The 27221-nt window shown below is 30.2% G+C and overlaps 1 protein-coding gene across 3 annotated transcripts in view; it reads left to right on the top strand.

The window, feature by feature from the left end:
* Positions 1–26596, top strand: part of LOC142325168 (modular serine protease-like) — a 99340-nt gene extending 72744 nt beyond the window's left edge. For 2 of the 3 annotated variants that reach the window (XM_075366583.1, XM_075366582.1), the window contains exons 9-13: positions 4771–4938; positions 5663–5781; positions 10228–10392; positions 17901–18054; positions 25710–26596. In XM_075366583.1, the coding sequence (XP_075222698.1) occupies positions 4771–4938; positions 5663–5781; positions 10228–10392; positions 17901–18054; positions 25710–25912 (809 nt within the window). In that variant the 3' untranslated portion in view covers positions 25913–26596. The remainder of the gene's footprint in view (positions 1–4770; positions 4939–5662; positions 5782–10227; positions 10393–17900; positions 18055–25709) is intronic. The other variant, XM_075366584.1, reaches the window with a different exon arrangement.
* Positions 26597–27221: the final 625 nt, after the last annotated feature.

Here is a 27221-nt window from a genome sequence, read left to right as displayed (position 1 = left end):
CAGTATTTTAAACTGGACACTTCACTTCCCTGCCATACCATATAGTGTACTGATAAACTGGTAAACATACTGATCCCATTGTATTTTCAACCACCCTTCAAGCTACAGATCTTACTTTGGCAGTCTCTCAAATGATATCCCCTTTTTTCTGCATTTAAAAGGAATTGCCCAGGTATCAAAAAAAGCTTTGGAAATGATGAAATGATTTTTAAAATGGCAAAATGGGGCTGCTGAAATCACTGGCAGAAGAATTTTTTAAGATGGAATTAAGAAGCAAGTAATATAATCTGAAAATGTGTTGAAATCAATGGTGTCGTAAGTTGATGTTATTCTGAGTTTATTTAGCTAAAATAAATTTGTTAATTTTTTAAGTTTTTTTTATTTAAAAATGGACTTTGCAGTTAATTTATAACTTGTGAATCTGCAAGTTATAAATGTAACTTGCAGATTTACATGTGTTGAATGTAAATTGATATAAAATTTTTTCAACTGAACTGATCACTAAAATTGGGATGTTGTTCATTGTTAACTTCCTGTTTATTGTATAATATGAAAAAAGAAATTACTTACTACCTAGATCGCAACAAATCTGAATGCATTTAAGATTTATAGAAAGACAAAACTGACAACTTATCTGTAATCTAATCTTATCACATATTACGAAGGTGTAAACTTTTTTCCACATGTTATTTGGTTTGTTACTTGTAACCATATCAATTAACAACTACAATGAAGAACTCAAAACAATAATATATTATCGTAATAACTGTTAATATCTATACACGTACATTAGTAAACAAAGCTTACATAAAATGAAGAACAAAACAGAAAACATATCTAGTAACAAGCACTAACGAATGACATCATTTATCAAAATATATTTGTACGATACTGCTAACATTTTCAAAATAAAATATGTTTCTTTACTGCTTTCAAAACCATAAAAAATATGCCCAAGATCATACAAAATCAAAGAAATTACTGGTAACAAATGGAGTTCATGATTACACTGAATTCTATATTTGGCAGACCAAGTTTACATTCACCAACAGTATAAAGAACTCATACAAACATTAATTATTGTAACAGAAGAACTCACGTTTGCAAATTGAACATGTAAAAATTGAAGTCTAACCCAAGAATATAAAAAATTGCAAATTTTTATTATTTAACTACATACTATATGGACTTCCTAACTACATCAAAACAAGAGCATCTACAATACCAAAATGAAGAAATTGATTAATCATACTGAAAGGATATTTTATATAATTTTTTAAAAAATCTTAAAAAACTAAAAAAAAAACAATAAAACTTTCAAACTAAAATATTAGGGTGTAGATGAAATGTGGTACAACCACTGCAATATTTTTTAACTCACATATATTATTTATAAAATCACATATCTTATGAAAAAATATATGCATAACATGATTAAGCAATAAATATAGAAATTCTGCCTGAATGAAGAATAACAACCACTATTACCGATTGATTAAAATTATAATAATAGTCTAGCAGATTTCTATAATTTGTTTACTTTGGTCTTAATATTACCTAAAGTATTCCTGATTTTGCATGGCAGTGTAAGTTTATACTGAAATGCTACATAATACAATCAATTAGGTCATGAGGTACTATAATATGACACTATAATATGAGTAATATAGTACTATAATATGAGTACTAGAATATGAAAGTTATACATTACAAATATTTTTGGCATTACCAGATAAAAATATCCAGGCTTTTACTTGGCATGTTCTAAATGAAAACAGCAAAGAATCTTCAAAGTGACTATTCACTTTTTAAATACTACTTACGATTATTTCCTCGGCAATGCCATTTCTTTTTTATGACTTGGTGGCAGCTTCATTCAGTTGAATAGTTATTCCATTGCTTTTATCATTTACTTACTGCTTCATGAATGACGAAGTAAAGAAACTGTGAAAGTGATAGTGCTTCTTTGATAGTTAAGTTCATCTTATTAATTAATCAATCGAAATCTCTAGGAATCTAGAATTAATTTAACAAATGAGTTGAGCTTAAACTGTATTTATTCTTAACATTTTTTTTAAAATGAATAGATTCCAAAATTTGCCTGAGGATATAGTGATAAATTAAAATGTATTAGGATAAAAATTAGTTATTACCTCTTATCAGTTGGGCATTTTTTAAAAATAAGCTCAACAAAAAAAAACTGAATGAGTCAAAAGCAATAAAGATATCAAAAGCAGGTATAATGGCTATTACATGTTCGTGATTGTTTAGAGGGTGAACAACTAAAAACTGCAGGTTAAGGAATGTTTCAAAGGACCTTCTATTTTAGAATAAAAAAATTCTATTATAACCTGATTCAAGTAAAATAATCTAGAAACCGGCGTCTGCACATACATCAGTTGTTAATCTTGTGTTTGATTCTTGGAAAAAATCCTTCGATAACGTATTCTTTTCTCTATTATCAGTGTAATCAGGATTAATATCAGTTTGTACAAATGATTACAAAAAAAAAAACTGATTGAAATAATGGAGTAATTATATCCCTTTCAGTCTAAACTATTTAGAAAGAATTCCTGGTATAAGTGATGAAGGTGTTTCATAATTTTATATTGTTAATAACATAAGAATGATGACAAAGTCATCAATCAGTCAGTCTGAATAAGCAGACTGTAAAAGAATGAACAATTAAGAAAAAATAAATGCAGATGTAGTTGTAGAGAATATTAAAAGAATTCAACATAGTACTAATGGAAAAGAAGTAATTTGTGTAAATATTGCGGCTGTCCATATATTCATATTAGATGTAAAAATAATGATTAGCAGTTTCATATTATTATGACGTTGTAGGTAGTGTGTTCGGTTTTCTCTAAATTTACAATAAATATGTTAAAAAATTACTGTGAACTATTATCTGCTGAAAGGTTAATGACAATATATTTTAAAATCATCCCAATTTTCAAGTTTTCATAATTTTTATATGTTTAGTTCATTACTAATATTTTAATTAAAAATCTGTTGTGGCCACCACATGAATTCCTTGCTCGCCCATTAAATTTAATATACACATTTTTTTAAAATGAAAAGTACATAATATCTTATTTCACTAATTACTTTTGATAGTTTTTAATTTTTTAATTGTTGTTACTGAATTATTATTTATTGTAAATTTTTCTTTAAAATCACAGGTTAATAATTTTATTAATAAATCAATACATTCAAATTAAAAAAAAAGTTAAAAAAAAGATGAAGTCTTATTCGAACTGTAAGATCCTTTCCCTTGTAAGATGCAATTATTTCATTAATTAAAATTTTATTTGGCTATAATTCTGGAACCAATAAAAATAAGTACCACTTATGATATATCGTTGAAAAGCTCTCAATGAGGGCTATTACTGCATTTAAAAAATGCCCAAAATCCAATTTTTTTTTGGATTTTAGGCTTTTTTGGACACTTTTGTTTCAGTTGATTGCAATCAAAAGGGGAGGTGCACAAGTAGAAGTCAAAACAGTCCTAAATCCAAAATTTCAACAGCCTACGGCTAATCCTTTTTGAGTTATGCGAGATACATATGTACGTACAGACATCACGCCGAAACAAGTCAAAATGGATTCAGGGATGGTTAAAATGTATATTTCCATTAAAATCTGAAAACTGAAATTTTTCACGATAACAGTACTTCTTTCCTTTGTATAAGGAAGTAAAAATATGAACATTTTTAATTTTATGTAAGTTTGTCTCTAAAATGTTTCTCCATACTGAATCACTTCACGATCAAAAAATATCTGCAAGCGCATTCAACATAATTATTACCTCAATTATTACATTTTATATTTTACCATGCTTTATTATTACATTTTACTGAGTAATATACAAAACAAAAAGTACTTCTGCAAAGAAGTGTAAAGTAGAATTGTAGGTTATTTATGGCGTTACCATGTGTAAATGCTATATACATTAAGTTGGTTCCTGTTAACATCAATATTACTGATCAAATATGATAAAGGTGTATTTAATTTTTAGCATAACTCTTGTTATCTAAACACACTTAGCATATTTCTAAACTAAATGCTTTATACAATTAAACCAATTTACATCAGTAAATTTAATAATGGAACCCTGTTGATGTATATTACAAAACTATTGTAGTAAATTGTACTGAAAGGAAAGGGATGTTTAGTAATGCTTTGGTAGGTAGTAGAATGAGTCAAGAGTTGTTGATATACTTAAAAGTGGTTAATATTGGAAGAAGGAAGACTTCAATTAATAGTGACTTCTGGAAATTTCAATTAATGATCTATTCCACAAGCGAGATTTTTCTGTCATAGACTGATATTTCCTCCTGGTTAATAGATGGGCTGTTGCAGCAACTAACTCTTTGGAAATCAAATGGCTGGAATAAAAGTCAAATAGCAATTATTTAGTGCTGAGAGGGGTAGGGTGGAAAATGGTTTGCACATTGAATTGATCTACCTGCCTTATTATAAGAGAGGCTAACTAGCCTACAACCTTGTGTAAGTTAATTTCACAGTTTTGTATTCTAGAACCAGCAGTATGTAAATAATATGCATATTGTACAGCAATTACTAATCTGTAAATAGTTGAACATAAATAAGTTTTGTTTTCAAACTAATAAAAATTATGGTTAAAACCCTTTTGATGGTTAGTTTTTGGTAGTTATGTCAATTGTGACTGGAGGACAAGTGCATGGTAAAAAAGTAAGCATAAATTAAATGTAAATTTAAAAAAAAAATTTTTGTTACGAATTTCAGAATGTGGAAAATTGTTTACACCTGGACGTATTAAACCACAAATTGCATTTGGGGTTTCAACAGATGTTTCCATGTTCCCGTGGAATGTTGCCATATATCATAATCAAAATGGAGAATGGATACAAGCTTGTGGTGGCTCTTTAATCTCAGCATATATGGTTGTCACAGGTAAATAATTGCTTGATTAAATAAAATATTAAACCTTTATTTTTATTAATGAACTAGAAAAAAATTGAATTACTCAGGTAATATAGTTTAGTGTATTTGTTCCAATTTTTTTTATAGATAAATGAAAATGAATCTCTTTCAAATATGGAATTGCACAGCCAAGGAATTGGAGAGATTTGGTGGGAAAGAGATTTAAAAATTTGTAAGAATGGAAGTTTTAAAACTATAGGAAACATTTAGTCAGAATTTAAATATTTTTTCTATTAATAAAGTGAAAAAAAAGAAATTAATAAAAAATATATTAATCGCAAGATTCAAAATTTATATACAGAAACCAAAATTGCACTATAATTGAATAATATGAAATTCATAAACACACAAAATTTAATAAAACAATATATTAAATGAACAAATGTAGATGGGATGTATTATTTGATTAGATAATTAAGGGTTTCCTTATTACTTTTAGAAGAGTACATTAAAAAAAAATTACCAGTTAATCAACTGAAGAAGGTACTGATCTTTTTTTTATTATTGAAGGAAGGTATTTTAATTCTTTCATGTTTTGTCACACTATTGAATGACTTAAGAAAAATTACATGAAAGTGTGAAATATCCCTTTTTTGTTTGGTACTTATGAATGAATCATTAAACTAGTATTTTATTTCCCTTTTTTATCCTACAAGCAAATAGATAAAAATATTTATGTATTTAAATTTTTCAGCTGCTCACTGTCTTAGAGACAAAAAAGAGAAAACGTTAGAAATGTCTCAGATTAAACTTGCTGTAGGAAAATATTACAGAGATTGGAACAGAGAAGAAACTGAAACACAAATAAGAGATGTAAGTAATATTAGTTATAGTATAGTTTATGCAAACTGTTTTCATCCAAACAGAAGTACACATATTTTATTTATTTCACACCAAGAATGTAGCTTGTTGGTGGTCTATGGGATGATTATATTAGTTCTTTAGTTTATAATGACTTTAGGGAGCAGCACTAACAATTATGTCATAGTTCTGCTTTTGTAATGAGGGGTAGCAATTAATATAAACTTTATTTAATTATAAAAAAAAAAAACATTGAAAATAAAACCATTATGAAAATAATTTGTGAAAACAAATCTTAGTTTTATAATTTATTTTAATTATTTAATGCTTTAATCTACAGGTATGTGTACTCAATGAGTTGGTCTAGTAGACTGGGTGAAGATAATGCAAAAGTGTTTTTCACCCAGAAACCCCCCAAAAAAAAAAAAAAAAAATGGTCTATTAGTAAAATTGTTCTCGCAAATTAGCTGTTTAATAGCAGCTTTTTAGTCAAAGGTTCTGAGGTTTAGGTACTAGTAAAGGTAAGTTACTTTTATATGGATTTTGAATACCAGACAAGTATTAAAGTACTAGTCTTGAATATTAGAGGATACCAATGAATTATTTCTGTGATTGAGATTCAATTAACTACACAACTCAGAAATGGTTTACCTGAGTCTGTACAAGACCACATGTCCACATGTCATTTATGTATATATATATATATATATATATATATAATCTGAAAATTAAAAAAATCTAACATTTCAATCTACCAATTTGAACATTCTAAATATATTTTTTTTTTTTAGGAAGTATTAGAGCGGAAAAATTTGAACTAATTAGCTAATATTTACAGTAGTTAAGAGTGTGAAGATAAAAGCAAATTTTTTGAACAGCATGGTTAAATGTGGTAAAACTATTAATTATTACATATTATAAGTTGCTTTCTTTATTACATATTATAAAAGACTTTCATATTACATGAAACTTGTTCTATGGAAAGGTTTGCAATTAATTCTTCAGTGGCAATACAAGTGTCACTGTTTTTAATGGTCTTGTCTTAAAGTTTATTTATTTTATAAAAAAAGATTAGAAACTTCTTCAGATCTGTTGAAAAATACAATCTGTATGGTGTTTGTTTATTTACTGTGTTGTGTTTTTGTCAAATTTGTTATATTTGTAAATTTCATATCATTCAAATATTTTAAGATCTTGGGTTTAATGGGTTTTGTGTAAAATTTTCTTATAATGGTTAGTGTCCATGTGCGTGTGTCCTTTTTCTGATTTGAAAAAAGTTGATCAGTGATTACTGATATTCTTTTTTATCAATGGGTCAATGCATTTAGTCTTTCCAATATAGTGTTTAATCCAGTCACTGCATTTAATTTTTTATATTCTAAGTCTATGCTTGTCAGTGTTTATTTTATTAATTTTTTACGTGATCATTTTACGTGTACATTATGAATTTGTGACTCAGTAGCGTTTTTTCTTAACATGTTGACAATTGTCTGGTTGATAATGTTTATTATATGTATATAAGTGATGTTAAGTAATATGTATATGATGTTGATAAGTAATGTTATCTCTATACAAGCATGATTTAGATATTGTTATGTATGCAACACATTTACAAAATATGTGGGTGAGTAGCCATTAACTCAGGCCAGATGAAAAATTATACCATATTAGTTGGCCAACAATGCTATCAGCCCACAACCAGCAGTGGGATTAAACAATACAACAGAATCAAATTTTATAATACATCTTGTAGAAAAAAAGGCTGACAACACAGTTATAGGACTTTCCCAGCATGTGGCTAAAGCGGCGTTCTGGGAAAGTCACACAACTGTGGGTTGTTTCTGATACATGGCTTACACACACCACTTAATTCAAAGTATTTATCATTTTATTTAAGTATAATATTTTTTCGTTTATTTAATTCAATCATTCTAACTAAAGTGCATGCACATACAGTATTTAGTTTGTACGGGTTTGGCGGTACTAATGGCGACGATCGACACTAACTACACTAATCTAATTTTACAACAAATTTCGCTTGTATGATCAGCAGAATGGTGTAGCCACAAGTCTTAACACACCACATACTGAATCAATCATGCGATCGAGTTCGAGACCCAGCTAGAAGACTGAGTTACTTTTGTACACTTTAAATATTATTAATTTATTTAATTGTACCCCTCACCTGTGTCGTCACAACATAGCAGAGGACCACAACATTTTTTGGCGTGAGTGTGCGATTTTGCAAAAAAAAGTTTTGAAAATATTGTTATTTTTTAATTGTTAACAAATGTGTCTAAGAAAAATATGTCATTAATCAGGCGAAATCTCGAGATACTGAACCTCTATAGCCTTGTTATACTTCCTCTGCAGCCTATGCCATTTCATGGCATCAATGCCTCATACATAGAAGTAATCTAAGTTTGGTTAAAATCGATCCAGTAGTTCTGGAGAAAAAGGTGATTTAGAGGCTAACAACAAACACACACACACATCCATATGAACATTAGCATTTTGAAAATTTCCATCTGGTATTTTTGGCTTCCTTAGGTAAACCATAAATTTCAAAGACAGTAATAACAACCACAAACTTTATACATAGGATAACTAAACCGAAATCTCAACATTCTTGTACAATGTGATACCTACAAATTCATTAAATTTTAGGAAAAGGTATATTAAATGAAGAAACGAAGAAACAGAACATATATTTGACCATGTACTTCTGTTATCATATGTGGTAACAGAGTTATATGTATATGTTTCCATATATAGTAACATATACGAGGTGTGATAAAAAAATATGGTGAATGAATTTTTATAGCGGCAACTGCCGACGCTACATCCATATGCTGTAATTTGTCCAATAGCGTGATCAACTGAGACAGGCAGGGACAAGTTGTAACACGTTCGAGCTTGCCAGTCAGCTGCCAGAGCCGCTAGAGTGAGGTTGTGTTTATTGTGTCTTTTGTGCAATATGGATTTTGAACAACGCATTAACATTAAGTTTTGTTTTAAGTTGCAAAAGAGTGCCAAAGAAGCTCATGAAATGTTAGAATCGGTGTACGGCGATAATGTGGTAACTTTGAAGACTGTGTACAAGTGGTATGACCGATTTAAAAAACGGAAATGAGTCTGTTGAAGACGAGCAGCATGTGGGACGTCCAGTAACCTCAAAAACAGTTGAAAATGTGCAAAAAGTGGAAACAATGGTTCGTTCAAACAGGCGAATGACTATTCGAGAGCTATCGGAAGACTTTAACATCTCGTACGGATCCGTTCAAAGCATTTAACTAATGAATTGCAAATGAGACGAGTGAGTGCAAAATTTGTTCCCAGACTTTTGAGTGATGAACAGAAGGAAAATCGTGTGTCAATTTGGACGGAGTTGAAGGGTCGTCTTCATGCAGATCCGGACTTCATGGCCAAAATTGTAACTGGAGATGAAAGTTGGGTCTACTCGTATGGCTATACCCTGAGACCAAAATGCAGAGTTCCCAATGGAAAACCAGTTCATCTCCTTGACCAAAAAGGCACGTCAGTCAAAATCCAACATCAAGGTCATGCTCGTTGTTTTTTTTGATAGTGAGTGCATAGTGCGATCAGAGTTCGTTCCAAGGGGAACAACTGTAAACTCTGAATTTTATAAGGGTGTACTGCAAAATTTGTGAAACGACGTACGAAGAACAGACCAGAAAAATGGACCAATGGCTTCCTTCTTTACCATGACAATGTGCCGTGTCATACCTCGCTTCTCATTCATGAGTTTTTGGCAGAAAAAAGTGTTCCTGTCTGTCCACATCCGCCATACTCACCGGATTTAGCACCATGTGACTTTTGGCTCTTCCCAAAAATTAAAACTCTGCTTAAAGGAAAACGTTTTGACACCATTGCTGACATTGAGAGGGCCACGACCGAGCAGCTGAAAGCCCTTCTGAAAGACGCCTTCCAGAAATGCCTCCAGTCATGGAGTCAACGTTGGGATAAGTGCATTGCTGGCCAAGGACAGTATTTTGAAGGAGATTAAATTGAATTCTATGTAACCTTATTACTTTTTTTAATAAAAAATTATTCAGTGTATTTTTTTATCACACCTTGTATATACATATGTTTTCTTACTTTTTTAAGATATAATAGCAGTGCCCATTTTTAATGCTAGTGATGAATTAATCATTCTTCATTAATTAGTTTTAAAAAATCCTCTGAAAGAGCAATTTCCAAGTAATTTGAACGTAAACTGTTCATAATTTTCAAATTTTTATACCCAACTGTATCTAAAAAATCCATTTACATGTCTACTACTAATTAACTCATTTTTTAAACTGCTTTGGTCTAGCCAAAATTATTTATGAAAGTTACTATATATACTGATAAGTGTTCTTACCATGCTTTTACAAAAATGTGATTAGATTAAAATACTAACAGATTTTGTAATATTGTGATTTTTTTTTAACTCAGGTTGTCGAAATGTTTCTTCACGATCAATATAATGGACTTGGTACAAATTATCAATTTGATATTGCTGTAATTGAGCTCTCTGTTGCTGTTAAGTTTAGTGCAGTTATTATGCCAGTTTGCGTTCCAGATACGAATACAAACCCTAGAAATTATGATTTAGGAATAGTGAGTAATATGAGATTATTTTTTTATGTTATATATATATATATATATTGAGAGAGATAAATATTATTGAAATAAATGGAATTTAATTAATTATTCTTAATGTGATGTAAAAAAATATTACAGTAGCAAATTAATCTGATCACAGATCTTTTTTAAGAAAAAAAAACTTTAATAGAACAAAAATCATATCTGTGCAATTTATAAATATCTGGTAATTAATATGTTCTCCTTTATTCTTAATCACTTCATGTACATGATTTAGCATTGATGAAACAAGTGTAATACAAATATAATTTAATTTTTTCATCAGGAAACCATACTGATATTACTGCTTTAATGAAGTCAATTTTTGTTGTACAATTCATTTTTGAGTGTCATTTTTTGACTATTGTCCAAAGATTTTCAATTGGGTTTAAGTCTGGGGATCGTCTGGCCGTGGGAGCACTTTAATGTTTCATTCTTCAAAAACGTTTTCCATTTTTTAACAGCATAGCATGGCTCCACATCTTATTGGAACACTATGTTGACTTGTGGGGATGTTTTGAAGTTGTATCACAACTCTTTCCTTCAGAATCTCGATGTGTCCATCACTTTTCAACATACCATGTTGAAAAAAGATGAACATTAGTCCAGTTAGCAACTGCTTTGGCCCACAAGAGCCTTTTTTGCACATTGCTGGTGTTAAAAGCTGCTTTTTAACTGGCTAATGAGCTTTCCATCTACCTGTTAGAAGTTGATGTCAAATAGTTGTCATGTGTAAATATGTTTGACTGACTGCTAATTCTCAATTTAAGTCCACAGAAGATAATTTTGGATCAAGTTTACTTTTTCTCACTAATAACTAATATTGTGTTGGAGTAGTTTTTCTTTTTTACAGCCATTATTTGCCTATCCTCTGAGATGAAAAGGAAAAAAAGAAGTGAAAAAGGGAAATTTAAAGCTTCTTTAAATTCTTTTAAAATAGCATTCACTCTCTCTCTCTCTCTTTTTTCCTGTTTAGCCTCCGGTAACTACCGTTTAGATAATTCTTCAGAGGATGAGTGAGGATGATATGTATGAGTGTAAATGTAGTGTAGTCTTGTACATTCTCAGTTCGACCAGTCCTGAGATGTGTGGTTAATTGAAACCCAACCACCAAAGAACACCGGTATTCACGATCTAGTATTCAAATCCGTGTAAAAATAACTGGCTTTACTAGGACTTGAACGCTGTAACTCTCGACTTTCCAAATCAGCTGATTTGGGAAGACGCGTTAACCACTAGACCAACCCGATGGGTAAAATAGCATTCACTGACCTCTTCCAACACCACACTCAGGAGCTATTTGCCATTATTTCATACTCGTATGCTCAGAAAAAGAAACAATTTTCGAACTCTTTCTTGAAGTCATGTCTGTTATTATACATGCAAGACACCCAGAAGAAGACATTTGAAAAATATTTTTTTCTATTAAAAAATTAAATAAACTTTCACAAAATCCTACAACATTAAAATTTCTAAATAACTAAAGAACAATAACCTCACATCACACAGACAATTGAAATGGGTGTCATCAAGCATTGTAGCCACAGTGTAGAAATAAAAAAAAAATTTCGTTTGTTTGAATTAATTTGCATGCTACTATATGTTCTTACAAATTCTGAGTAAATTTACTAACAAAACTCTGATAGGTTCATAAGGAAATAACTGAATTATTTCTTTTTTACATTCCAGATTAGTTGTACTTAAATTTATTTTGATTGGTGTAGGGTCTAAATTTTGTTTGATGCCTGTTTTAGGCTTTTGAATTTGTCAATTTTTTTATTGTAAATTGAATTAAAATTCTACAGGGGCATTACAAATTGTGTAGATGTATGTGAAAGCTTGTTTATGGTATTTGGTTTTATTCACTAAAATTTTAAAGCGTTGTTTAGGTTTAAAATTAGTTTAATGTGAAAAATTACAAAAGTTAATAATTACAATGAAATGTTACAAAATATTTAGTTTACAGAGCCTGTATTTGATATGTAGTTCTACAGCCATAAAATATTTATTATAAACAAGTATTATAGTATTTAGAGATATAATACTTACAAATGAATAGTTGAGTATTTTTCCTGTGACTGTAATATGTTTTTGACTTGGATCCAGTATAAAAAACACCTGTAATAAGCTTGGTTTTTATTTGTACAGTTAATTCCTAGCTCCCTGTTTATAGTACTACACAATACTTTACATCAGATTCAGTATAACTACTTTAATAATAAACATTTTTGTATTTCTTTTGAATGATGACTTTTTAACAAATAAAAATATGGTAGCCTACTTAAACATACTGTTTTAATTTTGATACAATTGCCAATAATTGCAGTTTTAAATGGATCAATTTACTATATACTATTCCATATATCTAACCTGATGTTATGTATCAAATCAGGAACGCTTTAATTTACTATTTTGCTAGTAACATAAGAAGATGCCAGTACATGTCTGGAGGAACAGTTTATCAATTAAAACAAAGTAAATTCTGATCAGAATAAATTTATTTATATATTAGATGCTGAGATGCTGATCCAGCTTAAATTAATTTTTTATAATGCTATTTTAGAAAAAAATCTTTTTAAACTCAGGCAAAAAATATTCTTATCTGAATCAAACTTAAACTGAAAATATTTCTTAATAATTTATCTGAAATCGTAAAAGAAAAAATAGATTAAGAAATTAAATGAATATTCATTAATTGGTGTAAATATAGTAATAAAATAAATTATGCAAAACTGAAAAAAATTGAAAATTTACAATTACAAACTGAAGCTAATTTAACTTTTTAAAAGCATAGAATATTGCACACAAGCATAGACTTACATGTACATTTTTTATACATTGTATTTTTTTACAGATATATATATATATATATCTGTAAAAAAATGACGTCACATCATCAATAAGATTATGACAATCATCAATAAGATCGTCATGTCATGTTGATAAGATGTTTTCGACTATTATCTAATAGATAATTGTCTTATTGACGTACAATTTTATTTTATTTCATGACAACCGACTATTATGAATGTAACAATTTTAATTTAGATACAATTATACATTTTAATTTGAATTAACATCTCTTGGGAAATTCCTGATGACGGAGTAACGACTCCGAAAGTATTCAGATATTTACTTTTAAAATTTTTGGTAAGTGGAACTTTAATTTATACAATTGCATTAATACCAACAGTGCCAAATGCTTATTAAATTAAATCCAATTTCAATATCTTTAACCAAAATTTAATCTGGAGTGCTCACATATATATATTATACATCCTCATATTAACATATTGACCTGTGTTAATAAAAATTTAATATTAAATGAAATTTAAACCACCAAAACACAATAAATAGATAAGTTAATCTTACCATATTATTCCAGTAATCAATTTTCATGAGATACTGCATCTTCAGTTGGCATTTAATTCAATAATTACATTAAAATGAATTGTTTTTATAATTTCAAAATTTTGAATTTGTTGAAATTATTACTGTTTTATAAATTTTGAATTTATTTTGGACGATTATGCAAATTCTGCTGTCCAGTACAAACTTTGTATTTTGGTGGTTTAAATTTCATTTAATATTTAATGTATATACATATATATATATATATATATATATATATATATATATATATATGTACACCGACCATCCATGCTGAATATTCTGAGAAACCTGGGCCTTCACCCTAAACTCGTAAACATGATAAAATTAACTTTAACCAATACCCAGTCCAGAGTGAAATTCAGAGGTGAACTCTCTCAACCCTTCTACATAAAAACTGGATTGAGGCAAGGAGACGGCCTCTCACCACTCCTTTTTAACTGCGCCCTCGAATTTGTCATGAGAAAATGGTATGAAATAAATCCCAAAAATATAAAAATGGGTACTAAGAAAAACTCCATCACACTAAATTGCCTAGGATTTGCAGATGACCTCGCTCTTTTAGCAAATAATATTCAAGAAGCCAAAACACAAATCATGAGCCTTCAAAACCTAGCACAAAAGATAGGGCTTCATATCTCTTTCGAAAAAACTGAACTAATGGCCATAGATCCTCTGGTAATAGAGCACATTACGGTAAACAATCAGAAAATTAAAATAGTAAAACAATTTAAATATCTAGGGGAAATAATAAATTATAATTTAAATGAAAAAGTGACATGGCAAAACAGGACAAATAAAATGATTAAATCCCAAAAATTAACTTGGTCAACATATAACAAAAAATGCCTTTCTGCTAAAACAAAACTTAAACATTATAAAACTGTAGTACAGCCAGAAGTCACCTACGGAAGCGAGACCCTTTTCAAAATCACTCAGAAAAACCGAATTGAAAAAATTCTGAAAATAGAGAGGAGAATTGTCAGAACGTGTATCAATAAAAAACACCAAAAAGAAGGCCAATGGTGGATTGTGCCAAATGAGGTGGTGTATCGAGAAATAGAGCCTGTTACTGATACTATGCGGAAAAAAAGAATCTCTTTCTTCGGTCATCTCATAAGGACACCGCAAACAAGACTGTCAAGAAATATCATTGAAAAGCTCTGGTTCCAAAAGCTAGAAGTAGGATGGATCAAAGAAATTAGAGAAGATATGAAAGAATTGGGAATTTCCCTGACTGACCTACAGAATAAAACTGGAAAAATTACAAAGCTAAAAGATAAAAGCATTAGATTTAAACAAAAGACAGACAAACGACAAAATACAACGAAGAGGGTGTTTACGGATGAAGAAAAGAAAGCAAGATCTGAACGGATGAAGAAATACTGGGCAGCTCGAAAGAGTAAAATAACACGCTTTTCTAAGAAAAGATCCAACTAAAATTGACTTAAGTGGTCCCATGTTGGCCGTAAAAGCATAATAATATAATAATAATAATATATATATATATATATATTTGCTTATTTAATTTAGCATATGGCACCAAGACACAACACCAATTAAAGTCAAAAATTACAAACATCTAACAAATTAATATAAGCTACTGATTCTGGAGTCGTCATCAGGAAATCTTTAGGAATCCCTTCGTAAGCTAAGTTTGTCCTAGGGCAAACTTCTGTGATGTGTTTAACGGTTTAATTTTCACCACACTTGCAAAGGGGTATCGGTGTTTTACCCCATTTAAACATGAAATAGGCGCTCCTACCATACTGAGTTCGTATTCTATTTAACATTGACCCGGCAGCTTTTGAATAATACATGGAATTTGGTTATTCTGTTTTGTGGTCCATTTTTGATGCCAGGTGTCAGTCAGGTTGAATTCTTCCTCTGTGGTTGTTTTGATAGGTGGCTTTCTAGATCGAAGACGACCATGATTGGCATCCTCAGTGTTCTCATGTACTGGTAGGTTTCGGTTGTTCATAATCTTCTTGTACTCTTCTGTAAGAGTGTTCATACGGTGTAGATTTGGGGGTGGTATGTGGGTCAATACTGGGATTCATTCCACAGGAGTACCCCTGATAACCCCGGCAATCATTCTCATAGTTTTATTAAGTTGAACATCAATTCTATGAACTTAAGAGCAATTAAGTCACAATGGTGCACAATATTCCACAGCCATGAAGACGAGGTTGAAAGCCGATGTGCGCAAAGTGGAAGCTGATGCTCCCCATGTTGTTCCGCATAGCTTTTGTATAATGCTGTTTCTCGTTTTTAATTTCTCTGCAGTTTTCATTAGTTGCTCCTTAAATGAAAACGTTCTATCAAGTGTCATGCCTAGGTATTTTGGTTTCATATTATGAAAGATCCATGTATTTTCAAATAGAATTTTAAGCTCCTTATTAACAAACTTGTTATTTAGATGGAAGCATGACATCTCTATTTTACTAGCATATGGTTGGAGGGACCATTTTCAGAAGTACCTTCCCAGTTCTCCAGGTTGACCATCAAGACCTCCTCCAATTTTTCAAATGATCTACATTTTGTTGATAGCACCCAGTCATTGGCGTAGCCGTGCTTTTTACATCTTGTCTCTGGCGTGTCTGCAACATAGAGGCTGAAAAGGAGAGGTGCAAGTACCGATCCTTGTGGCAAGTTTCATTGGTGAGCTTATATCGGATTCCATGATAACTTGGAACATTCTGTCATTCAGCACGTTATTAAGCAGCTGAATTTGCATGAGATTACACGGAGGACCTTACAAATCATGCCTTCCCAAAAGGCAAGTTCCCAAAAGGACTGTTGGGTATATCGGCAACATGGTCTGCAGGTCGTAATTCTGTAGGCTTGTGTCTGTGTGGTCAAGAGAACCTATCTTCTTGGTTTGTCTGACCACCACATCTGCTAGCTCATTTAGCATTACCCAGAGTGCACCATGTGATGGCAAACTAGCTTTACAACCTACTATCTATATCCATCTATATATATATAGACACACACACACACACCTCTATATATATATATATATATATATATAGTGTGTGTTTTTTGACAACTGACTCCAGGGTATTGTTTCAAATTTTATGAGAGTGAAAAAAACACCCAAAAAAAATTTAATTTAATTAAAAAGGAAATAAAATCTTTATATTTTTCCCATAAACTTATCATGTCATGTAGTCAAGTGTCTTCACAATCTTAAATGGGTAGTTTCCATCTTGGAATTTAAAAACTGACCAACAGATATTTATAAACTCCCTTCATCTGTCTGGCACACTTATTTTAATGGATGTCTAATAAGGTGTTCAAGGGGTTGAGTTTGACTCTGCTTAACTAAAAATATCTGCAATATACTCATAAATTCTTTTAGAGTTTAAAAAATTAATTTTTAATTAATAATGTTAAATAAAATAAATTAAATAATTACATAATAAGAAATATAGAAAATACATAATGTTCAAGTAAAAGTATTATTTGGTTGTTACTTTAGCTTTTGTAATGAGACATGTTGTGAAATTGTGCCACTACATTCAGGGATGATAACCTCATTCTTAGGTCAAGAGAACAACAGATTGCAGATTTTATGTCATGTGAAAAAACAGATACAGTATATTACCTTTTAACACATAACATAAAAATAAGAAAAGTTTTCAATGTAACTGTACAAATTAGAAAGAAATAGGATATGAAGCCTTCTTTTAAATAAATAAATTTACAGAACTCTCTGAAAATTATAGAGGCCCACAAAACTCTCTGCTGGCCTCTAAATCACCAGTTAAAAAATTTATTAATAATGCGGGTTAATAAATTTAAAAAAGCTAGTAAATTAACTTCTGAGTACTGATGTCAGAATTGCATAATCTATTTACATAATCTGAATACAGGAACTAATTTCCTTATTATAAACAATCTAGAAAATAATAAGAATTATTTTATGAAGATTTTATGCATAACTATATTTTTATTTTGAAACAAATTTTACCCTTGTTAACCAGCATTCTAATGAAAGAAGTAAGCTGTTCACATGGTTACCAGTGAATAGTGATTTTATTAATAAATACTTTGATGTTCTAAAATATTCACATTCATTTTTGTTTTAGGTTGCAGGATGGGGTAAAGATGAGAATGGTGGCAATACAGTTGTACTGAAAGCAGCAAATTTGCCTTATATTGAAAGAGAAAATTGTATTCAAACAAAGAATATTACTCCAGAAGATATCCCTGTTGATAAATTCTGTGCTTCTTTATCAAATGGTAAAATATTTCTAGATATTTCATGAATAAAAATCTAAGATTTTTTATATGGAAAATAATATCTTTATGGGAGAATATCACTTGAATGGGAGAATAAGTGCTACCAATTCAGTGTTAAATTAATTCTATGTTGTGCTTGGTCAGTTAACTACATCTAATTTTAACTAAAAAGTCTCATAAGTACAATTGTGATTTGATTATGAAATGCAAAGAAGGTGCATGTTAAATTATTTTTTGAAAAATTACTTACAATAAGTCAGTGATGGGGTAAGTAGGCCCAGGGACAAGATGTGGCCCCTGTACTGGTCTAATCCAGAGCCCATGACATGGTTCTGAGTGACCACCTACACACATTCTTTACCATGTTCTGACTCTCAACCAAACATGTACATGCATTTCATGTTGTAAATCACATTCATATCGTATCACATATGAATTTCTGTACCTGCATTCTACATGCAGGGTTGCGGACAGTGGTAGGTCACAGAATGGCGCCACAGCATTCATAAGAGTAGTGCTCGACAGACTGCTATTCCCACCACTCCAGCCGCCGCCTAATGGCCTAATTCTTTCAGTAAATGGCTAGTTAGTTATACAGTAGTTCTCAATCTGATCTTGCATATCCTTGTCAGTTATTATTGTTTGCTATATTGCAGTGAGTTTTTGTGAGGTGTTTCTGATTTGCCAAGTTGACAACTAAAAAATTTAAAGTTGATTCAGGGTACTGTGTTTTTAAAGATGAGTATTCTTGGAAATACTTTTTCACAGCTTTTAAAGATGAACCATTGTGCCTTATTTGTAATGTAACAGTGGTAATCTATAATGAATTTAACTTTTCTGCACTTTACATTTAAGCATAACAATGTCAGTTATGAAGCCATGACTGAAAATGGATTGAAACAAAAAACAGAAGTTCTACGTAAAAAGCTCTAAGGTCAGCAAAATATTTTTAAAAACCAAAAAAACAACATGCTACTTATGTTGTAGCATACAATATTGCTAAAAATAACAAAGCACTTTCTGATGGGGAGTTTGTGAAGCATTACATGCGCCTAGTTTGTGTCAGGACACAAAATATCACAAACAATATAAAATTTTAAGACTGAGTTTGTCTAAAAAAAAATTACCTCTAGAATTGAAACAATAGATGAACACCTATTGTCACAGCTAGAATCAAGAATTAGTTAAAATTCTGTCCTGTTACTAGACATAAATATTACTGTTCAATTACTACTATTTATAAGAGGTATTGATGATAAATTTTGTATTACTGAAGAACTAACATGCATGCGATCATTAAAAGTTAGGTCGACAGCATCAGATATTTTTCATGAATTTCAAGAAAGCCTATCAACTTTGAAAATATCCATAACCAGTATATGTAATATTACAACTGATGGAGCACCTAACATGTCAGGGAAGAAAACTAGTTTTGTTGGCATGTTTAACTAAGCATACTCTGAGAACAAAGTCGTATTTCTTCATTGTATCATACATCAAGACATTCTGTGTAAATGTGCAATAGATATGAAACACATGCTTGATGTCATTATGAAACTTGTTAATACTATTTGATCTTCAGTGCTTTCTCACAGAATTGCGAGAGTTTCTTGACTCAATGCAGTCTGAAAACACTGATGTACTCTACTATACTAAAGTAAGGTGACTTAGTGCAGGATGTGTCTTCAAGCAAGTTTGGGAGCTGAAAGAGGAAATAATTTCATTCATGCGTGAAAAACAGATGTTTGATGTCTGTGAAGTGCTGGAAAATACCGCATGGCTTTCGGACTTTGAATTTTTCACAGATCTTTTGTGTCATATAAGTTGAATGATTAATTAAGCTGCAAGGAAGAAATCAATTTATCCATGATTTCTGGTGTCATCTCAGAGAGATTAAAATGTATCAAGTTCTATCTGCCAAACAGCTAGTTAAGAAAGACCTGTCCAGCAATGGATGACAAACTTGTGAGCTACGAGGAAAGTGTGAGAAGACTCCATGATGAATTTGAACACAGATTTCAAGACTTCAAAACTATTGAACAAGACTTGGATATTTTCAGTATGCGATTTAATTTGGACTGCGACACAGTGAAGTTGGAATTTCAGCCTGAACAAACTGAGTTGCAATGTAATACTGAATTGAAGCAGCTGTTTCTCAATGTCCCAAAATTAGAGTTCTACAAATCCCTCTTGAGATTAAGTTTCTCAAATTTGAAATCTCATTTCCAGAAGATAACTGCCATGTTAGCATCATCGTATGTCTGTGAACAAATGTTTTCTACTATGAAACTTTGAAAAAGTAGTGTTAGAAACAGACTGACAGATGACCATTTAGCTTCACTTCTTAGAGTCAGCACATCCCAGTTACAATCAGATTTTAAAAAACATTTTGAATTACAGTCACAGTTCTATTCATCACACACTTCATAGTCATTCAATCATTAATTGAGTTTTATAACAATATGTCATAAAATATAAGATAAAGATAAAATATAGCTGTACATGTGTTTACTTTTTTTAATAAATTTTGTTGGCCCACCTATCTTATTTTTTTTCTTTGGTCATTTCCAAAAATGTTTCCCCATCACTGAAATAAGTGGTGTGAACCTTGGCACTTGTGAAAAGATGGTTATTGTGAATTACCATGTTTGATTGTTTGTTCCTTTGCAGTAACATGAAATGATTTGTATTTACAGCAAGGCTGTTGGTTTTTGTTTCATCTTTTTAATGAAATGACTTAACATTTTTTTTTTTATATACTGAAAGCTATGATGAAAAAGCTTTTAAATTGAAACTTGGAACTCTTGCATAATATCAAGATAATATTATGTAGACCTATGTGTACTCATAATATATGTACAACATGTATGTATGAGGGTTATTTTTTTCAAGGTCTGATCGGTCACGAAATTAAAACCACAGTGAAAATAAAAAATTTTTTATTTGTAACTAGTACTTACATAGTTACGCTATTTCTCTACATAGTCGCCACTCTGATTTAAACATTTTTTGTGTATACATGCCTCTGCTATCTACTGATCTACCGATTTGAGGCACATATTGAAGCAGCTGTCGCTTTCATTACTCTACACATACTGGTTAAAGTATGGGATGAACTCTTCTTTTGGTTGGATGTGTGCAGCATAATGAAACTGCTCACATTGAACCCTTTAGGGGAAAAACTATAACAGTTATTCTTTTATTTCATTAGTGATTAATTATAAGTCAAAGTTAACGGATATTAAATAGCTATCAAACCTATTCTTATAGCTTTATAAATATTTATTTTTGCATACTCTGTACTCTGTAATATAAAGCCAGCATTTCTTTGCTTGATACATATACTGATGATGTTCATCTAAGTATGTAGAACTGATAGTCCACTTTGAATAATGTTTTAAGTTTTTATGTGTAAATTTATCTACATAACTTGATGATTGGGTGTGTAATATGACTTAAAAGTATAAAAAAGTTGTAACAGTGTCATAGATGATATTTTTTCACTTGGTTGTTGTACGAGGTTTATTTTTTTTCAAGGTCCGATCGGTCACAAAATTAAAACCACAGTGAAAATAAAACATTTTTTATTTGTAACAAGTACTTACATAGTTACGCTATTTCTCTACATAGTCGCCACTCTGATTTAAACATTTGTCGTAGCGTGGTACCAACCTTCCAATACCCTCGTCATAGAACGGAGCCGCCTGTGTTTTCAGCTATGTTTCTACGCTGGTCTGTAGCTCTATGTCTGTGCCAAAATATCGTCCTCCTAGCTAGCGTTTCACAAAGTGAAACGCTACCACAAAGACAACTTTGTGAAAAAGCCACAAAGAAATGTTGTCATCAGGCATTGTCTTTCTCCATGACAATGCTCAGCCGCACATTGCAGCTGTAACAAAGAAGCTTCTGCAGCGTTTTTGTTGGGAAGTGTTTGATCACTCATCATACAGACCGGACTTGGCTCCATCCGATTTTTACCACTTTGCTCACATGAAACGTTGGCTAGGAGGACAACATTTTTGCACAGACATCGAGCTGCAGACCAGCGTAGAAACATGGCTGAAAACATAGGCAGCTCCGTTCTATGACGGGGTATTGGAAAGTTGGTACCACGCTACAACAAATGTCTAAATCGGAGTGGCGACTATGTAGAGAAATAGCATATCTATGTAAGTACTTTGTACAAATAAAAAAGTTTTTATTTTCACTGTAGTTTTAATTTCTAATTTCGTGACCGATCGGCCCTTGAAAAAAAAAATAACCCTCATATGTTGTATGTAATAGAACTTATAAAAGTGGGAATAGTATTCATTTCAACAGTATGTGTATAGTGTTAGTACATAATGAGCTATAGTTTTTGCACTGGCTGCATTAGGTTACTAACAAATAACATAAAATAGGTATGAATTAATTTTACAGTTTGCTTCTAAAAAATATTTTTTTTTTAATTGTCATTACCAAAATAATTTATCTTAAAAGTACTTATGGCAGTAATTAAAGAAAAAAATATATTTTACATTTAAAATTAAATCCTAATTTAAAACCATAAATATTCGGAACCATAAATATCGGAGTGGCGACTATGTAGAGAAATAGCATATCTATGTAAGTACTTTGTACAAATAAAAAAGTTTTTATTTTCACTGTAGTTTTAATTTCTAATTTCGTGACCGATCGGCCCTTGAAAAAAAAAATAACCCTCATATGTTGTATGTAATAGAACTTATAAAAGTGGGAATAGTATTCATTTCAACAGTATGTGTATAGTGTTAGTACATAATGAGCTATAGTTTTTGCACTGGCTGCATTAGGTTACTAACAAATAACATAAAATAGGTATGAATTAATTTTACAGTTTGCTTCTAAAAAATATATATTTGTGAGAAAATGCAACTTATCAAAAGGAAAAACACAAAATTATTTTAATTAAAATGATATGTAAGATCATGCAAAAGCTAAAGAAGTGGTAAATGAATCCTCTCTCTCTTTATCTGTTTAGCCTCTGGAACCACCATAAGGTATTACTTCAGAGGATGAATGAGGATGATATGTATGAATGTAAAACAAGTATTTGTACAGTGTCAGGTCGACCGTTCCTGAGATATGTGGTTAACTGAAACCCAACCACCAAAGAACAGAAAATAACAGTAAAAAACCACTTATTAAAAATTATTAATATATTTGTTCAAACAAGTGTTTTCAAAAAAGAAAAAATTAAATAGAATTTATTAATTCAACAGTTGTAAATAATAATGCTTCATATATAATAATAATGCTTTCAATAATTAAAAATAAATTTACTAATATTGGATTGTAACTTTTTGAGTATTACATCAAATGAAATATTAATTCTAAGATTATGTTTGGATTAAAATCCATATTGGTAACATTTAACTGGGATTAACAATAAGGAGTTCTTGCCATGTGGTTTATAGTGACACCAGTGTGTTAAATTGGTGGGAGAATATTAACACTCAAATTCACTCAAATTCAGAGGTACTATATAATTTATTTGTTTAGCTTGAACATAATTATTTGAAAAACAATTGGAAATTTTGTTTAGGAAGTACATTGCAAGGATGAGGAAGTGAAAACTGATAAAGTAAAAGTGGGTGATGATGAACAAGGAGACTATAAACAATTTATTTTACTTGACAGCAGTAAAGCATTGAAAATTCTAAGTGAGCCATGATTGTACTTCAACTCTCAAGGGAATATTAACCACTATTTTCAACAGCTTTGGAAACCTAGAAGAAAATGTATGAGATGAAATATAATCATTGTCAAAAGCAAATGAAGTAATTCACTTCTCCTTGATCCCTACATTTTTGGAAGAGACTTCATACAATTTAATAAATAAAATTTGTGTGTTAGATTGTAGGTTAAATCTGCAGTAATATATACATATGAAACTAAATAACTATTTGTAAATAACTAAATATTATACAAAATTAATTCATGTAAATAAACAGAATGAAAGAGTAATCCAGCTCAAGATTTAATGGATTTCTGCAGAAAGAAGGATATTACATTAAAACCACTAAAAACAAAACTTAAATCCAAGTGTATGTATATCAAAAGTAAGTTTAACGATGTGTCTCTTATTGTAAATTGTATTTTATAGGCACATCATGATTATATAGATATGGTGATATTGTAAATGTGAGAAAATACTATAAATGTTTAATAATGAATGCTTGAATGTTCAAGATTAAGAACTTTTGGGTCATTCACTTTTTAGATTGATAAACTGGATCAACAAATTAATGGGAGTATATATTGGATTACTTCACTTGAAAACTGTATAATTTAGAATACTTCTTTCATGAATTTGTAAGGTAGGAACTTGGTTGCAAAATTCTTAGTGTCATTGGAGTTCCTTGATAACTTTGGACAGAAATATTGATTGAGAGTATTTGGACATTAGTTCATCATCAGCGGAAAGAAAAAATAATTTATTTTTTTAATCTAAAATTACTTGCTTACAGAATACATAATTATAGGATTATGTTTCCAGAATACCCTTTCAAAGTATTTGGATGGGAGTCCATCTATATAGGGATGGTAAAAAACAAGCTCCGAAAAGATTCTCTAGAAATACTACTTTGTACATTTTGAAGATACATCAATAATAATTAAAAATAAAATTAAAATGTTGACGTTACATTTTGACAACCTGTCAACAATAATTTTTATCATCTTCTGCTATAGACAGGAAGTGGGTGTCGTACATAGCCCCTGAAAACAAGTACTGATAAAAAAAGAAAGAGCGCAGTGGGTAAGAAAAATGGAATCAGCTATCCATGAAGAATTTTAAGAAGTGTTGTACTTTAATGAGCGGTTTAATTTTCATGAGTCATACTAGTCTTATTACTTTGTTGAGCTCTTGTAAGTTATAACTTTTTTTTGCTAGCCTTCATTTGATTAGTTTAATATTTCACTAATCTGTCAACATATATTAATATAGCAATATTTTAACATAATACACATCTGCTATATTATTTTCTCTTTTGTCCATCTAATGTTTGTTTTGCTTTGTAATTTTTACTTCCCTTGTTTCCTTTATAAACAAATTGAGTAATCCTGTATGCCTTAAGGTATTACACAGTTAAATTTGTATCTTTTTCTCTAATTAAAATTTCTTTATTTAAACACAAATTCACTTTCTAAAATTTCAGGATTTTGTTACAGAAGTGAAAAAACTATGTAGATAGGTTGCAAAGTGTAGTCTTCTTAATTTTAAATGTAACAGAACTGAAGAACACTATTATTAATGGTTACTGAATATTATATAGTAAAAAAAACTATAACCACTACATCTAGGTGAATCGTTTTAATATTTCAGTTTTTAAAGCCATTGAGTCAGTTTTATTTAGTGTATTTAAAATTGGTTTAAAATACAAACAGCTAGCCCGAGCTGTTAGTTAAGAACCACTAGGTTGTTGTTCAGAGGTTATAGAGTAAAATAAACTATCCATTGAATTTTATGACATTGTATGATATTAAGAATTTCGGGTTTGCCTTTTTTTATATCTCACTATAAAATTTAAACAATTTTAAATCATTTAAAGTATATTACCTTATAGTCAGTCAATGATATTTTTCATATAATTATTAACAGATAAAATAATTAAACTTGTAATATTAATTTTCAGGTACCACTGTAATGCAGGGTGACAGTGGAGCAGGATTAGTATTTAAATCTGGTAGAAAGTATTTTATCCAAGGTATAGTTAGCACAAATGTAAAGGCAACTGTAAATCAAGTATCATTATTCACCAACATTAACTATAATGAAAACAGATGGTTTGTGCAGAATTTACAGCGTAAAATTGCAGAAAGACGTAGGGAAGTATAAAATGTCTAATGATGTTTGACAAATAAGTAGATAAATAAACACATACTTCAAAACCATGGCTTCCAATTAATTTAAAAAGATTGTGTAAGAATGCACTATGTAATGCTCTCTATTAATGCATTTTAAACATATCATTGTATGTTAAGTCAAGTCCTACTTTTTCTTTTATAAAGTTGAGCTCTTGTGAAATTTGATAAATAACATAATAAACCTAAGCAGAGAAATTAAAAAAAAAGTATTCCTGGACAAATTGTATGTACAAATTGTAATCTTGCTTGTTATACCCATTACCTCAGGAAGTTATTAGTTTAGTAGTATAAGCATTCTTTATAGAATTAAATTATTCTTTTCCCTATGATGATATTCTTACACTGATTTTTATAATTTATAAGTCTAACATGACATTCTAACTCAAAATATAATTAACAAGGTATATTTTTAATATTTATGTCTGTAATTATTCTTATGATGTAAATAAAATAAATTATAATTATATATGTATTGTGTAAGGAATATTATAAGAAGGCATTATTCACTGGAATCAAGAACTGTATAAATTTGTCATTAAAGTAGTGTTAGTTATATAGTATTATAATTTACCATTTTGAGCTATACAATGTGAATCTGACTATATTTTAAAGAACAAAAAGGAAATTTTAAAAATATAATATTATTTACACATTTTTTCTTTTTTAAAGTTGATAACTCTTACAAATTATTATAACCTACTTACCTCTGAAATAAATAAAAACATCCAAAATATGTTTAGTATGTGAAGTATTTGTATAGTGGTATAGTTGAGAAATTGATTTTCTACTATTGTTTGAGTGAGGAATCTGGATTTTTCCATCCTCAGTCTGATTGTTCTGCCCAGTTTATTTATACCAGAAACGTGACTGACCTGTGTCAGGCATGTTTCTGGTCTAATACTGAACTTGTTTCACAAAATCTTTTTAACCAACTTCTGAATAACTCTTTTCACTGTTGCTTCTTTTTCAAATTTTTTCAAACTTTTGCTGACACACATCAGATTTCATCTCTAGATAAGATTCCATCATGAGTACATCGTTTTTCAATAGTTAATCGTATTTTATCAAACAACAACACACAAATATGCAACCTTATCAAAAGCCAATGCTTGACACAGACTGGCAATACTCAAATGTGCAGGCAATATAAACTGTCCTCCCAATTCTAGCTCCAGTCATACTGACATTTTCCACATTATTTTACCCATCTCACACCAATACATGCATTTTAACAAAAATATGCATTTAGTATAAACTACTCAGTTATGGGGCCTCTTTAA

Source organism: Lycorma delicatula, chromosome 5 (genome assembly GCF_047948215.1).
Source record: "Lycorma delicatula isolate Av1 chromosome 5, ASM4794821v1, whole genome shotgun sequence".
Lineage (NCBI taxonomy): Eukaryota > Metazoa > Arthropoda > Insecta > Hemiptera > Fulgoridae > Lycorma > Lycorma delicatula.
The sequence above is the reverse complement of the archived record's forward strand: the minus strand, read 5'-3'. Positions and strand labels throughout refer to the sequence as shown.